Genomic DNA, 15,154 nt, shown 5'->3' on the forward strand with positions numbered 1-15,154 from the left:
CTCGCTTCATTTCATTCATTTGATCCTCAATCGCTGATACTCTTTCTTCCAGTTGATCGAGTCGGTTACTGAAGCTTGTGCATTTGTCATGTATTTCTTGTGTCATGGTTTTCATCTCTGTCATTTCGTTTATGACCTTCTCTGCATTAATTAGTCTAGCTGTCAATTCTTCCACTCTTTTTTCAAGATTTTTAGTTTCTTTACACTGGGTACGTAATTCCTCCTTTAGCTCTGAGAAGTTTGATGGACTGAAGCCTTCTTCTCTCATCTTGTCAAAGTCATTCTCTGACCAGCTTTGATCCGTTGCTGGCAATGGGCTGTGCTCCTTTGTAGGGGGAGATGCGCTCTTATTTTTTGAATTTCCAGCTTTTCTGCCCTGCTTTTTCCCCATCTTTGTGGTTTTATCTGTCTTTGGTCTTTGATGATGGTGACGTACTGATGGGATTTTGGTGTAGGTGTCCTTCCTGTTTGATAGTTTTCCTTCTGACAGTCAGGAACATCAGCTGTAGGTCTGTTGGAGATTGCTTGAGGTCCACTCCAGACCCTGTTTGCCTGGGTATCAGCAGCAGAGGTTGCAGAAGATAGATCAGCGAGTGTACCTGTCTGATTCTTACTTTGGAAGCTTCCTCTCAGGGGTGTACTCCACCCTGTGAGGTGTGGGGTGTCAGACTGCCCGTAGTGGGGGATATCTCCCAGTGAGGCTACTCAGGGGTCAGGGACCCACTTGAGCAGGCAGTCTGTCCCTTCTCAGATCTCAACCTCCGTGTTGGGAGATCCACTGCTCTCTTCAAAGCTGTCAGACAGAGTCATTTGCATCTGCAGAGGTTCTGCTGCTTTTTTGTTGGTGTTATTTATCCGTGCCCTGTCCCCAGAGGTGGAGTCTACAGAGACTGGCAGGTTTCCTTGAGCTGCTGTGAGCTCCACCCAGTTCGATCTTCCCATCGGCTTTGTTTACCTACTTAAGCCTCAGCAATGGCGGGCGCCCCTCCCCCAGCCTCGCTGCTGCCTTGTGGTTAGATGGCAGACTGCTGTGCTAGCAATGAGGGAGGCTCCGTGGGCGTGGGATCCTCCCCGCCAGGTGTGGGGTATAATCCTCTGGTGTGCCCATTTGCTTAAAGCGCAGTATTGGGGTGGGAGTTACCCGATTTTCCAGGTGTTGTGTGTCTCAGTTCCCCTGGCTAGGAAAAGGGATTCCCTTCCCCCTTGCGCTTCCCAGGTGAGGTGATGCCTTGCCCTGCTTCAGCTCTCGCTGGTTGGGCTGCAGCAGCTGACCAGCACCGATTGTCCCGCACTCCCTAGTGAGATGAACCCAGTACCTCAGTTGAAAATGCAGAAATCACTGGTCTTCTGTGTCGCTGGCGCTGGGAGTTGGAGACTGGAGCTGTTCCTATTCGGACATCTTGCTCCGCCCCAGTATTTCTTTTATGAACGTAGGTGTGGTTTCCTTTGTCTCTATCCTGGTTGGGATTGTAGAACATCTTGAGTCTGTGGGTTTATATCTTTCATTAGTTGTTTGTTGTTGCTGAATCCTGAATCTTCAGTGCCTGTGAAATGGGTTGGTCCCAGATTTGTGTTTCTGACTGTGCACCCCTCCTGTCCACCCTCAGAGCCCAAGGCGGTGTTTGCCAAGGAGCAATCAGTGCATAATGAGGTGCAGACTGAGGCAGGAGCCAGCGCCACACTGAGCTGTGAGGTGGCCCAGGCCCAGACGGAGGTGACATGGTACAAGGACGGGAAGAAGCTGAGCTCCAGTTCGAAAGTGCGTGTAGAGGCCACAGGCTGCATGCGGCAGCTGGTGGTGCAGCAGGCAAGCCAGGCAGATGCTGGGGAGTACAGCTGTGAGGCCGGGGACCAGCGGCTCTCCTTCCACCTGGATGTTTCAGGTCAGTGCTTTAGGGGTACTAACTTTGTAGAGGTTATGATACTGGTTGATATACTCTGGTGCTCTTCCCATTAGCCTTTACCTCTGTGGTTTCCTATCCTCCCAATTCCTATTTCATAACTGGTGTGTTCAAACGAGGCCAGATGGGAAGGGTATGTGTGTAGGGACAGGGGCTGTTGCTGCATACCTGGAATGGTGTTTATATGCAGTAATACTCGACCATATGTTCCCATCATCTGCCTAGAACCTTGGGTGTTTCGTCTTGTCTCTACCAGGCCCTGTGGTCAAGTTAGACCCGGTGTCTCCACCTGGGGATATGTGAATTTCCCTCTGTTGGATGTCTGGCAGCTCCCACATGCCCGCATGCTTGTTCTCCCTAGTGACAGATGTTTGAATTTAACTCAGCTGGGAGAAAGGGGAATTTCAGCCACACAGCCATACATGGAATTATCTCAATATCACACTGTGGATTATCTGAATTTCGATGTCCTGGGACCTTCTCCCTTCTTTTGCATGAACCTGGAAGTTGCCTGTGCACCCACAGGTAGCAAAACCTAGATCCATGTTTGTTGCAATGTCTGTGTCAAGTAAAACAGCAGCATGGATTGGTACATACGAGCCTGTGATATGCACCCATGAGGTCTGGAATTCTCTTCCAAAAACAACTCTTGTTTTCCTTTGTTTTTAGTTAGAACATGTCAGATTCTCCTTGGAGCTTGATTTTTAAATTGAGAATTGGAAAGGAATAAGTAGCTTATATGACATCACCAGGCACTGATACAACTGAGATGCAATAGTAGCATATATTAGTCTGTTCTCACACTGCTAATAAAGACATACCCGAGAGTGGGTAAGGAAAGAGGTTTAATTGACTCACAGTTCTGCATGGCTGGGAAGGCCTCAGGAAACTTGCAAGGCCTTAGGAAACTTACAATCATGGTGGAAGGCACCTCTTCACAGGGCTTCAGGAGAAAGAATGAGTGCCAAGTGAAGAAGGGAGCTCCTTATAAAACCATCAGATCTTGGTAGTAGTCACTCAGTATTATGAGAACAGCATGAGGGAAACTGCCCCCATGATTCAATTACCCCCACCTGGTCCCACCATTGCAGCGTGGTGATTATTACTATTCAAGGTGAGATTTGGGTGGGGACACAGAGGCAAACCATATCAAGCAGGCCCTGACTGACAAAAGAAGTATTTATTCAGTGGCATTTCCCAGTAATTATGTTGTGGCTTTTCCTGACTGGGTCATAGAGAATTCTGAAACTACATTTATTTTCTTTTCATTAAGAGAATCTTCACATCAGAGATCTGTGGGCTGCAGCCCCATGTTGATGCCTGGGGGCCAACACATGACAGTCTGGTATTACCACTGGGCAGTAGTTTGTGGGTGGTTATAGATGCCAGTAAACCCACTATGTGTCTTTCTAAAGTGCTATTTTAGGAGAGTATGACAAATTATTTACTGGTAATAAATATGAACAGGTTCAACAAATTGTTAAATTGCTTAAAAAGTATATAAAAAGTAACATAAGAAGAAATAGACAACTCAGATAGTCCTATAACTTTTAAATAAATGGGACTAGTAACAAAAAATGTTTTCACCAAGAAATTTCTAAGCAATATCTAATAACTGTACAGTAAATTGTACCAAACAATCTGCAAATAAATTATTCCATGTTCATGGAGATTCTTCTAGAGAATACAATGAAGAGATGCACTCTCTGATTTGTTTCATGTAGATAGCATGATGTTGATACAAAGTAGGAAGAATTAAAAATAGGCCAACCTATTATGGATAGCAAGGACAAAATCTTAAACAACATATTATTAATATATATTTAGCAATATACTAAGAGAATAGTATGCTATGAAGAAAGTCGTATTACCCAGGCATGGTGGTGTGCACCTGTAAGTCCCTGCTACTTGGGAGGCTGAGGCAGGAGGATCATTTGAGCCCAGGAGTTGGAGGCTGCAGTTAGCTATGATCACGCCACTGCTTTCCTGCCTGGGCAACAAAGCAAGATCCCATCTCTAAAGAAATTGAAAAAAAAGTAGCTGGCTGTGGTGGCATGTACCTGTAGTCCCAGCTACTTGGGAAGCTGAGGTGGGAGGATGGCTTGAACTCAGGAGACTGAAGCTGCGGTTAGCTATGATTGCATCACTGCACTCCACTCTGGGTGACAGAGTGAGACCTTGTCTCAGAAAATAAAAGGAAAAAAAAAAAAGATTTTGGACCAGTAAACCATATGGGAAATAAATCAGACCAGGATCTCAACCACACACAAAGTCAACTCCAGTTGGTTAGAGATGTCAGAATCCCGGGGAAACCCATACAAGTCTTAGAGGAAAACAGAGATGTTTCTGGTGACTTCACAATAAAGCATGATTTCCTAAACAGAACATACATGCCCTGATCACAATGAAACACATTTGATATATTTGAATACATTAAAATTAAAATTTTTGATTCTTTGGAAGATACCATAAGAGAATGAAAAGGCAAGCTACACAGAAAAGGAAGATATTTCTAACATGCTAATGGTCACTGCTCTAGTATTTCAATGTAAAAAGAGATCTTAAAATGAAGTGTAAAAGAAAGACAGTGCTATTGAAAGTCAGACAAAGCACTTGCACAGTGACACCACAGAAGAGTGAAGACTCCATCCCCAGACCATCAGAAGGCACCCAGCTTACAGTCCTCCTGACGGGGCCCCAGGAAGCCACGGGAGGCCCAGGCCCTCCCCGCCAAGGCCAGAGCTGACCCTGCTGACAGTGGCAGGAGCGGGAGCCTCAGACTCTGGGGCCCTGGGGTGAGGACGCACCCTGCACAGTCGCCTGGGGAGAACCTGGCACATCTGTGAGGGGAGCTGTGCAGGCGTCAAGACTCCAGTCCCTGCCCTGGAGGATCTGTCATGGCAGCCCTGCCTGGGACAGCCCATGGCACCGTGCAGAATGGATGGAGAAACTGTTCCTTGTGCTGGGAGGTGGTGGGGCTTCTCACGACCACACAGCCAGTGCAGAGCCTGAGGCTGGGGAAGGTTCTCTCCCTCCCGCCTCCCTGTCCAGGCCTTCTCTCCGCAGTGCTGCCTTCCTGATCTAGATGGTGGTGGTCACCCTGTGCATCTCTGCCTTCCCCAGAGCCCAAGGTGGTGTTTGCAAAGGAGCAGCCAGCACACAGGGAGGTGCAGACCGAGGCGGGGGCCAGTGCCACGCTAAGCTGCGAGGTGGCCCAGGCCCAGACAGAGGTGACATGGTACAAGGATGGGAAGAAACTGAGCTCCAGCTCGAAAGTGCGAATGGAGGCCGTGGGCTGCACACGGAGGCTGGTGGTGCAGCAGGCGGGCCAGGCGGACGCCGGGGAGTACAGCTCCGAGGCCGGGGGCAAGCGGCTCTCCTTCCGCCTGCACGTGGCAGGTCAGTGCTTTGGGGGCACCGAGGAGCCTCTTCAGAGGTGATGGTGGTTCTGACTCATAGCCCCAGCATATCTCTGTGCACTTTCCTTCAGCCTTCACGTCTCGGGCTTCCCATCCTCCTGCTTCCATTTCCATCCCTGTGGCTGGGGCGAGAGAGGGGTGTACATGGGAGGCAGAGGGGCTGTATCTGCAAACCCAGAGGCATGTTTGCACTTTTTAATGCTCAGTCACTTGTTCCCAGCACCTGCCCAGAACCTTTCTGGTGCTCCTTGACATCTGGGACTCTCGATGTCCCTTGTCTTGGGTTCTGAGGTTGACCAGGCGTCTCTCTCCTGGGGTTCTGTGAATATCCTCTCAGTATATGCTCTGGCAGCTACCATATGCCCTCACCCAGCAGCACATACTGGGTTCTGGTCAGCGAGAGATATTTTAATTTTTTTCCTGGTGGAGTGACCCAAACCTTCATTCCTGAAGGGTTTGGGTCATTTGTAGTCCTGCCTGGATTGGGCTGTTGTAGTTTCCCACTGACCTTAATCACAGGGCATGGTAATACTGAGACACGCCCGAAGGAATTGCCTATATTCCACACACATGCCTCCTTACCTTCATTGTGAAGTAGTAGACTGATTTCATCTTAATAGTTTGGGTCAGTCACCCTAACCAACAATGTAACTCCCTTAGCCTGTTGACTTAAAGGTAGGAGGAGCCCAAAGTGGCCAGGTGGCATTCTTAACTTCCAGTTTAATGGGATTGTTGTTGTGTCTCCTGGTGGCAGCATTCCTCCTTCCGGAACTAAGATCTCTAAGCCAGCAGAAGGTAATGTCATGAGAACAGGAAGCAAAAATTTTGCTAGTGGGTCACTAGGGGTGATGGTGAGTGGTGCCACTTCCACTTCCATCCTTTGATTCCCGGACTCGTGAATCCTGGCTATGGGAGAAACAGCACCATATATTGGACACCGATTCAGAGCATACGCAGCTTCTGGAGAACTTTGCCCCAGCCCTGAAAAGCATTGTCACCTAGCTGGCTTTGGAATTGTGACTTCAAAAGGCCATTCCACTGTTCTGTCAGTCCACCTGCTTCAGGATGATGGGGAACATGGTAAGACCAGTGAATTCCATGAGCATGAGCCCACTGCCACACTTCTTTAACCATAGAGTGCCTTGGTCAGAAGCAATGCTGTGTGGAATACCATGACGGTGGATAAGGCGTTCTGTGAATCTATGGATGGTAGTCTTGACCAAAGTGTTGTGTGCAGGATAGACAAACTCGTATCTGGAGTAAGTGTCTATTCTGGTGAGGACAAACCATTGTCCTTTCCATGATGGAAGAGGTCCAATATAATCAACCTGCCATCAAGCAGATGTCTGATCACCCTGAGGAATGGTGCCATATCAAGGGCTCATTGTTGGTCTCTGCTGCTAGCAAATTGAGGACTCAGCAGTGGCCTTAGTCAGGTCCGCCTTGGTGAGTGGAAGTCCATGCTGCTGAGCACACGTGTAACCTCCATCCCTGCCACCATGGCCGCTTTGTTCATGGGTAATGACAGGGATGGCTGGGGAAGGAGGCTGAGTGGTGTCCACAGAACGAGTCATCCTATTCACTTGATTATTAAAATCCTCCTCTGCTGAGGTCACCCTTTGGTGAGCACTCGCATGAGATACAGATATCTTCACAATTTGTGACCACTCAGAGAGGTGCATCCACATATCTCTTCCTCAATTTTCCAATCACGCTTCTTCCAGGTCCCTGACCATCCAGCCAAACCATTGTCTACAGCCCATGAATCAGTGTATAATCGCTCATCTGGCCATTTCTCCTTGAAGCAAAGTGCACAACGAGGTGCACTGCTTGAAGTTCTGCCCACTGGGAAGATTTCCCTTAGCCACTGTTCTTCAGGGATGTCCTAGAAAGAGGCTGTAGTGCTGCAGCTGTCCACTTTTGGGTGGTGCCGGCATATCATGCAGAACCATCTGTGAATCAGGCCCTAGTCTTCTCTTTCTCTGTCAGTTGATCATAGGGGACTCCCCATGAGGCCACTGGGGCAGGCTGGGGGAGAGAAGGCAGGGTGGCAGGAGTGGGGACCATGGGCACTTGAGCCACTTCCTCATGTAACTTACATGGGCCTTCAGGATCTACTCTAGCCCTATCATGTATATACCACTTCCATTTGATGATAGAATGCTACTGTGCATGCCCAACTTTATGGCTACATGGATCAGAAAGCACCCAAGTTATGACAGTCAGTTCAAGTCACATGGTGACTTGATGATCCGTAGTCAATTGTTCAGTTTCCACCAAAGCCCATTAACAGGCCAAGAGCTGTCTCTCAAAACGGGAGTAGTTACCTGCAGAAGATGGCAGGGTGTTGCTCCAAAATCCTAGAGGCCTCCACTCTGATTCACCTGTGAGGGCCTGCTAAAGGCTCCAAACAGCATCCATATCTGCCACTGGCACCTCAAGCACCACTGGATCTGCTGGGTCATATGGCCCAGGTGGCAAAGCAGCTTGCACAGCAGCCTGGACCTGTTGCAGACCCTTCTCCTGTTCTGGACCCCACTCAAAACTGGCAGCCTTTTGGGTCACTTGATAAATGGTCCAGAGTAACACACCCAGATGAGGAATGTATTGCCTCCAAAATCCAAATAGGCATTGTGCCTCTTTCTTGGTTGTAGGAGGGGCCAAATGCAGCAACTTATCCTTCACCTTAGAAGGACTATCTTGACAGACCCCACACCACTGGACCTCTAGACATTTTACTGAGGTAGAAGGTCCCTGAATTTTAGTCAGATTTATTTCCCATCCTCTGAAATGCAAATGTCTCACCAGTAAGTCCAGTGTGTTTGCTGCTGTGTATGTCTGTGTTCCCTTGGCTGGTACATAGGGAAGCCTGATAAATACAATTAATTTTCTTTCAGAAAAAAAAAGGGAGAGTATTGATGCCAAATAGGGGTGGGCTGAAGTCCCATGGTGACCTCTGGGTGCTAACACATAAGTTTGGTATTACATCAGCATCAATGTTATGTGGATGTGTATAGATAACAGAAATCCCACTGTATATATTTGTGAAGTTATTTTCGGAGAATATGACAAGATATTTCATGTAATAAATTTGAAAAGTTGGGACAATTTGGATAATTCCTAGTAAATTACATGAAAACTCACATAAGAGGATACAGAAAACTTAAATAGTCCTATAAGTTTTAAATAGATGGAGGCAGTAGTAAAAAAATATTTTAAATCCAAGAATTTTCTAGTAAACTGTTTCAAATATTCTGGAAAGCAGTTATTCCATATTCATGAATATTGTTCTGGAGAATAGTAAAAGGAGATTGACTCCATATGCCATTTTATGTATTTTTTATTTTTATTTTTTTTTTTAGACAGGCCCTCACTCTATTGTCCAGGCTGGAGTGCAGTGGCACAATCTTGGCTCATTGCAGCCTCTGCCTCCTGGGTTCAAGTGATTTTCCCACCTCAGCCTCCCAAGAAGCTGGAATTACAGGCATGCACCACCAGCACAAAAATAGCATGTGTGCCGGCTATTTTTTTGTATTTTTTTTCAGTAGAGACGGGGTTTTGCCATGTTGCCCAGGATAGTCTCAAACTTCTAGGTTCAAGCTATCCACCTGCCTTGGCCTCCCACAATGCTGGGATTACAGGTGTGAGCCACCACGTCCAGGCCATCATTTTATGTAGATAGTGTAACATTAATACCAAAATCTGACAAAGGAAGTAGGAAGAACTAAATTGTAGACCAATCTGTATTGATTTGTCATTATCGATATCAAGAACACAATCATAAACAAAGTATTAGCAAATGGAATTCAGCAACGTATCAAGAAGACAATGCACTCTGTTGAAGATCTTGGTCCCAGAATGCAAGGCTAGTTTGGCTTTAGAAGCATTAGGTCAGTATAATAAGCTTGACCTTAACAGATTGAATGAAAAATGATGTAGTTATCTCAATAAATGCAGATTAAAAGTATTTGATAAAATCTAGAAGATATATTTGAGAAAATTTAGCGCTATCATAGGATTCTTAACAAACTTTATAGAAGTGTTCTTCCTTAATTTGATAAATGATACTGCAGAAGCACCACTAGGATCCCACTCAGAGTGAACCTTGAAAGGTTTGATTCAGAGGAGACAGGGCGGTGTCACCACTTGTATCCAACATTGTACATAAGGGTAAGGAGGAAGATAAAGCAAAAGGCATAGCACTTGGAAAAAGTAAAAGTGAAATTTACTGATGATATGACCATCCACTTGGAAAATCCAATAGAGAACTTAGTAGACTAAGTAACATTGTTGAGAATGATTATCCTGTAAAAAAAAAAAAAAAATCAACACACAGAAAACACTTCTGTATCTATATACAGCATTAAACAGTTTGCAAAATGAAATTGGAAAAGACAGTAGCATCAAAATTACAATGTTTCTAATTCAAAGTCTAATAAAGATGTTTAAAGCCTGGGGAGGGGCTAGGAAATTATTGTATGTTTTACAAGACAATTAAGAAATCTAATTAAATGGATAGAAATTCATGAAAAAATTAAAATATGTTCATTAACAATCAGGATCCAAACAATTTTTTTTGTGGGGGAATGAAAAGAAAATCAAAGTATGAACATGACTCTACCAGATGTCGAAAATTATTATAAACTTACAGTAATTAAGACAATGGATTTCAACGAATGGTTAGGTATCAGAACAAAGAAATGGAATAGTGAACTCAGAGAGTCCCATGCATCGATGATCTCTGGACATCCCCCCCCCCCTTTTTTTTTTTTTCAACCATGGCATCTGTGCAAGAAATAGAGAAAGGGTAGTGTTTTCTTTTTTCTTTTCTTTTCTTTTTTTTTTTTTTGAGATGGAGTCTAGCTCTGTTACCCAGGCTGGAGTGCAGTGGTGCAATCTGGGCTCACTGCAAGCTCCGCCTCCTGGGTTCACGCCATTCTCCTGCCTCAGCCTCCCGAGTAGCTGGAAATACAGGCATCTGCCACCACGCCTGGCTGATTTTTTTGTATTTTTAGTAGAGACGGGGTTTCACCATGTTAACCAGGATGGTCTTGATCTCCTGACCTCGTGATCTGCCCACCTTGGCCTCCCAAAGTGCTGGGATTACAGGTGTGAACCACTGCACCTGGCCAAGGATAGTGTTTTCATAACTAGTGTGTGGACCATTTAAACATATGGGAAGAATTAAAGCATATTGGTAATTCATAGCATGTGTGAGAGTCAGCTCCTGGTGGGTTAGAGACCTCAGGGTAAAAGGTAAAACCATAAACCCCAAGACGGTAAGCATAGGCTATCTATAGAATTTAGGGTTTAAGGAAGTGTTTAAATAGTACACGAATGCCCTAACCACAATGGACAAGATCGATGTATTTGAGTAAATTAAAACTAAAATGTATGATTCATCAGAAGAAGCCATAAAAGATGAAAACCCAAGTCACACAGGTAGGGAAGATACAAAGTACATAATTCTGACCTCTCTAACATTTAAATATATAAAGAAGACCTTAAAGCCGGGGTCCCCACCCCCTAATCTGTGGACCAGTAGTGTTCTGTGGCCTGTTAGGAACTGGGCCACACAGCAGGAGGTGAGTGGCAGGTGAGCATTCCTGCCTGAGCTCTGCCTCCTGTCAGATCAGCAGCAGCACTAGATTCTTATAGGAGCATGAACCCTATTGTGAACTGTGCATGGGAGGGATCTAGGTTGTGCTCCTTATGAGAATCTAATGCCTGATGATCTGAAGTGTAACAGTTTCATCCCGAAACTGTCCCCCAGACCTCCATCTGTGGAAAAATTGTCTTCCATGAAACTGGTCCCCGCTGCCAAAAATGTTGGGGACTGCTGCCTTAAAGTGAATAAAGACAAGACAGTGCTGTTAATAATGGGATAGAATTGAGTAGTGACACTACAGAGGAGTAAACAGGAATGGCCAATCCTCTAGAAAGATGCTCAGCCCTGTGAGCCATAGAACAGTGAAGAAAGCCACAGTGACACACCCCACTGAGGCCAAAGCTGACCGTCCTGACAGTAGCAGGAGCGGGAGCCTCAGGACTGGGGTTCTGTGGTGAAGGCACGCCCTGCACAGTCGCATGGGGAGACCCTTGCTCCATTCATGAGGGGAAGGGTGCAGGCATCAGGACACCAATCCCTGCCCCAGATGAACTCGTGCATGCAAGATCTGTCACAGCCACCCCACCAAGGACAGCCTGTGGCACTGTACAGAATGGATGGAGAAGCTTCCTTGTGCTGGGAGGTGGTGGTGCAGCCTGGAGAGCATCTTGTCCCTCGCACCTCCCCTTCCAGGCCTTCTCTCCCCAGTTCTGCCTTCCTGACCTAGATGGTGGTGGTCACCCTGTGCATCTTGCCTTCCCCAGAGCCCAAGGCGGTGTTTGCCAAGGAGCAGCTGGCACACAGGGAGGTGCAGGCCCAGGCAGGGGCCAGCGCCACACTCAACTGCGAGGTGGCCCAGGCCCAGACGGAGGTGACGTGGTACAAGGACGGGAGGAAGCTGAGCTCCAGCTCGAAAGTGCATGTGGAGGCCGTGGGCTGCACACGGAGGCTGGTGGTGCAGCAGGCGGGTCAGGCAGATGCTGGGGAGTACAGCTGCGAGGCAGGGAGCCAGCGGCTGTCCTTCCACCTACACGTGGCAGGTCAGTACTCTGGGGGATGGAGAGTGACCTTGTGTGGAGGTGATGATGAGACTGGCTGATGGACTTCACGACCCCCAGTGCCTTTTCCATGAGACTCCACCTCTCCACTTCTCCATGCCCTCACTTCCCAGTTTCATGCCCGTGGCTGGGCCAGGCTTGGCCGGATGGGAGGGTACAGGGAGGGCCAGGCCCTGTGGTGCACTTGGAGCGGCGTTCCCATGCAGTGCAGCCTCATCACACTGAGCCCCTACCCCAAACCCCCATGCTCTTTGGTGTCCAGGCCCCTGGTGCTGTCTGGCCCTGTGGTCTGAGGTGGACCAGGTACCTCCCTTGGGAAAGTGGGGTGTCCTTTCTATCATCCAGTATCTTCCGCCTGCCTCCCTTCAGCACCATGTGGGGCTTCTAGCCCATGAGAGACATTTTGAATTCATATGAACCACATAAGGGGAAATTCTGCCCAAGCAGTCCCACTTGGAATTCTTTCCAGACTGAACTTTGGAGCATCAAAGCTTTTGGTGTCCCCAGAGACTCTTTCCTTTTTTTTTCATGGACCTAGAAGCTTTAGAAGCTCACTGTGAACCCATATGTAGCAAAATCTCGGTCCTTGTTTTCTTGCAGTGTCTGTGCAAAAAATCCCAGCCCAGAGGGCTGGTGACTGTGCCCCTGGGATACAATTGCAGATTCCAAGTGCTCTTCTTAAGGGTAATCTGGCTTTCCTTTTGTCTCTAGTTACAGCGTTCTGAGTCAGAATTCCCCCTTGGAGTCTGATTTATGAATTTAGCAGTGGAAAGGAAGAAAGAGCTTAAGCTATCTCAGCACACCTAAGATATGTATATATTTTGTTAAGAGAGTCTGGCCTGGGCATAGTGGCTCAAGACTGTTGTAGTCCCAGCACTTTGGGAGGTCGAGGCAGGAGGATTGCCTGATCCCAGCAGTTTGAGACCAAATTAGGCGCTATAGCAAGACCTCGTCTCTACAAAAAAATACAAAAATTAGCTGGATGAAGTGGCACATGCCTGTAGTCCTAGCTATTCAGGAGGCTGAGGCAGGAGGATCACTTGGGCCCAGGAATTCCAGGCTGCAGTGTGCCATGATCACACCACTGCACTCCAGCCTGGGCGACAGAGTGAGACCCTGTTCTGGAAAAAAAAAATAAAAACAAAAACAACAACAACAAAAAAACCAGGCTAAATATCAGAGAGAAAAAGATTGTGGTACTACATTGACTCCCAAATGCCAACCCTTGAGAGCTTGGCATTCTATCAGTATATAGTCATTTGTAGTTGTGTATAGATACCAAAAAAGCCCACTATGTATCTTTCTAAAATATTGTGTTAAGAGAGTGTGATAAATTAATGGTAATACATTTTATAAGTTTTGGAGAATTGCCAATTTCTTAGAGAAAACTATATGAAAAAGTTACACGGGAAGAAACAGACAACTCAGATAGTCCTGTAGCTTTTAATTAAGTGGAACCAGTGATACAAATATTTTTATAAAAGATCTAAGCCCAGTGGATCTACTGATAAATTATACCAGATATCCTCAAAACAAATTATTTCATGTTCTTAGAGATCCTTTCAGAGAATAGAATGAGAAGATACACTCTTGAATCTGTTTTATGTGGATGGCATAACATAGATACCAATTATGATAAGAACAGTATAAAGATTTGAAATTACAGGCCAATCATTATGGATATGCAGGCCAATGCTTCAACAATATATTTTCAAAGTGGTATGATCAGTATGTCAAAAGGAAAATGCACTATGATAAAAGGCATAATTTAGAAATGCTATACTGGTTCAATATTCAAAACATCAGAAAATGTCAAACAGATTGACAGAGAAAAACAATATGATTATCTGAATAAATGCAGAAGAAAAGTTTGATAAAATTTAACATCATAAATTCTGAACAGCTCTTTGATAAAATTTAGCATCAGGCCTGGCACAGTGACTCATACCTGTAATCCCAGCACTTTGAGAGGCTGAGCCAGGCATAAGGATGGCTTGAGCTCAGGCATTCGAGACCAGCCTCCCAAGCAGCAGGGACGACAGGAACATGCTACTGTTCTGCAGGGTGCCCTGGGGGTATGACAGATCCTCCATGCAGAATGAATGGAGAAACTGCGTTCCTTGTGCTGGTAGGCGGTGGTGTAGAGCCTGGAGAGCATCTGTCCCTCGCACCTCACCTTCCAGGCCTTCTCTCCCCAGTGCTGCCTTCCTGACCTAGATGGTGGTAGTCACCCTGTGCATCCCTGCCTTCCCCAGAGCCCAAGGCAGTGTTTGCCAAGGAGCAGCCAGCGCACAGGGAGGTGCAGGCTGAAGCAGGGGCTAGTGCCACACTGAGCTGTGAGGTGGCCCAGGCCGAGACAGAGGTGACGTGGTACAAGGGCAGGAAGAAGCTGAGCTCCAGCTCGAAAGTGCATGTGGAGGTTGCAGACTGCACACGGAGGCTGGTGGTGCAGCAGGCAGGCCAAGCAGATGCCAGAGAGTACAGCTGTGAGGCTGGGGGCCAGCAGCTCTCCTTCAGCCTGCACATGGCAGGTCAATGCTTTGGGGATGCTGAGTTACCTTGTGTGGAGGTGATGATGAGATTGGCTGATAGATCGTAGTACTCTTTCCATTAGAGTTCATCTCTGGAAGTCTCTCATAATCCTAGCTGCCGTTTTCCTACCCATGGCTGGCCCGAAGTTGGCCAGAAGGGATGAGCGTGTACAGGAGACACTGTGAGTTGTGTTTCCAGGCAGTAATGCTGTTCACATATTCCCAGCACCCAGTCAGAACCCACAGGTGCTCCCAGGTGTCCAGCCCTTTGGCTCAATGGAACTGAGGAGGCTGCTACAGGAGGCTGAAGTAGACCAGATGTCTCTCACCTGAGGCCATCTGAGAGCTTGCACCCAGCCTCATCAGCACGACCTGAGGGCTCTCCCTATGGAGAGATGGTTGAATTCCATTGAACCAGGATAAGGGCAAATTTCAGCCACACAATCATTCTTGAAATTATCTCATGATTTGAACTTTGGATTATCCAAGTTTTAGGTGTTCGGGGACCCTCTTCTCATCTTTCTTATGGGCATAAAAGATCTCTGTGCACCCACATGTGGCAAAATCTATATCCTGGGTTTTTTTGTTTTATTGTTGTTGTTGTTGTTTTTGAGACAGAGTCTGTCACCCAGGCTGG

At 46.8% G+C, this 15,154-nt stretch overlaps 1 protein-coding gene across 4 annotated transcripts in view; it reads left to right on the forward strand.

The window, feature by feature from the left end:
* OBSCN (obscurin, cytoskeletal calmodulin and titin-interacting RhoGEF) overlaps window positions 1–15,154 on the forward strand; it is a 178,282-nt gene that overhangs the window by 48,574 nt on the left and 114,554 nt on the right. For 2 of the 4 annotated variants that reach the window (XM_030935731.1, XM_030935732.1), the window contains exons 11-12: window positions 1,608–1,883; window positions 5,025–5,300. In XM_030935731.1, coding sequence (XP_030791591.1) covers window positions 1,608–1,883; window positions 5,025–5,300 — 552 coding nt within the window. Of the gene's footprint in view, window positions 1–1,607; window positions 1,884–5,024; window positions 5,301–11,692; window positions 11,969–15,154 lie in introns of all 4 variants that reach the window. The other 2 variants (XM_030935730.1, XM_030935733.1) reach the window with 2 other exon arrangements.

This window comes from Rhinopithecus roxellana, chromosome 8 (assembly GCF_007565055.1).
Source record: "Rhinopithecus roxellana isolate Shanxi Qingling chromosome 8, ASM756505v1, whole genome shotgun sequence".
NCBI classification, from domain to species: Eukaryota; Metazoa; Chordata; class Mammalia; order Primates; family Cercopithecidae; genus Rhinopithecus; species Rhinopithecus roxellana.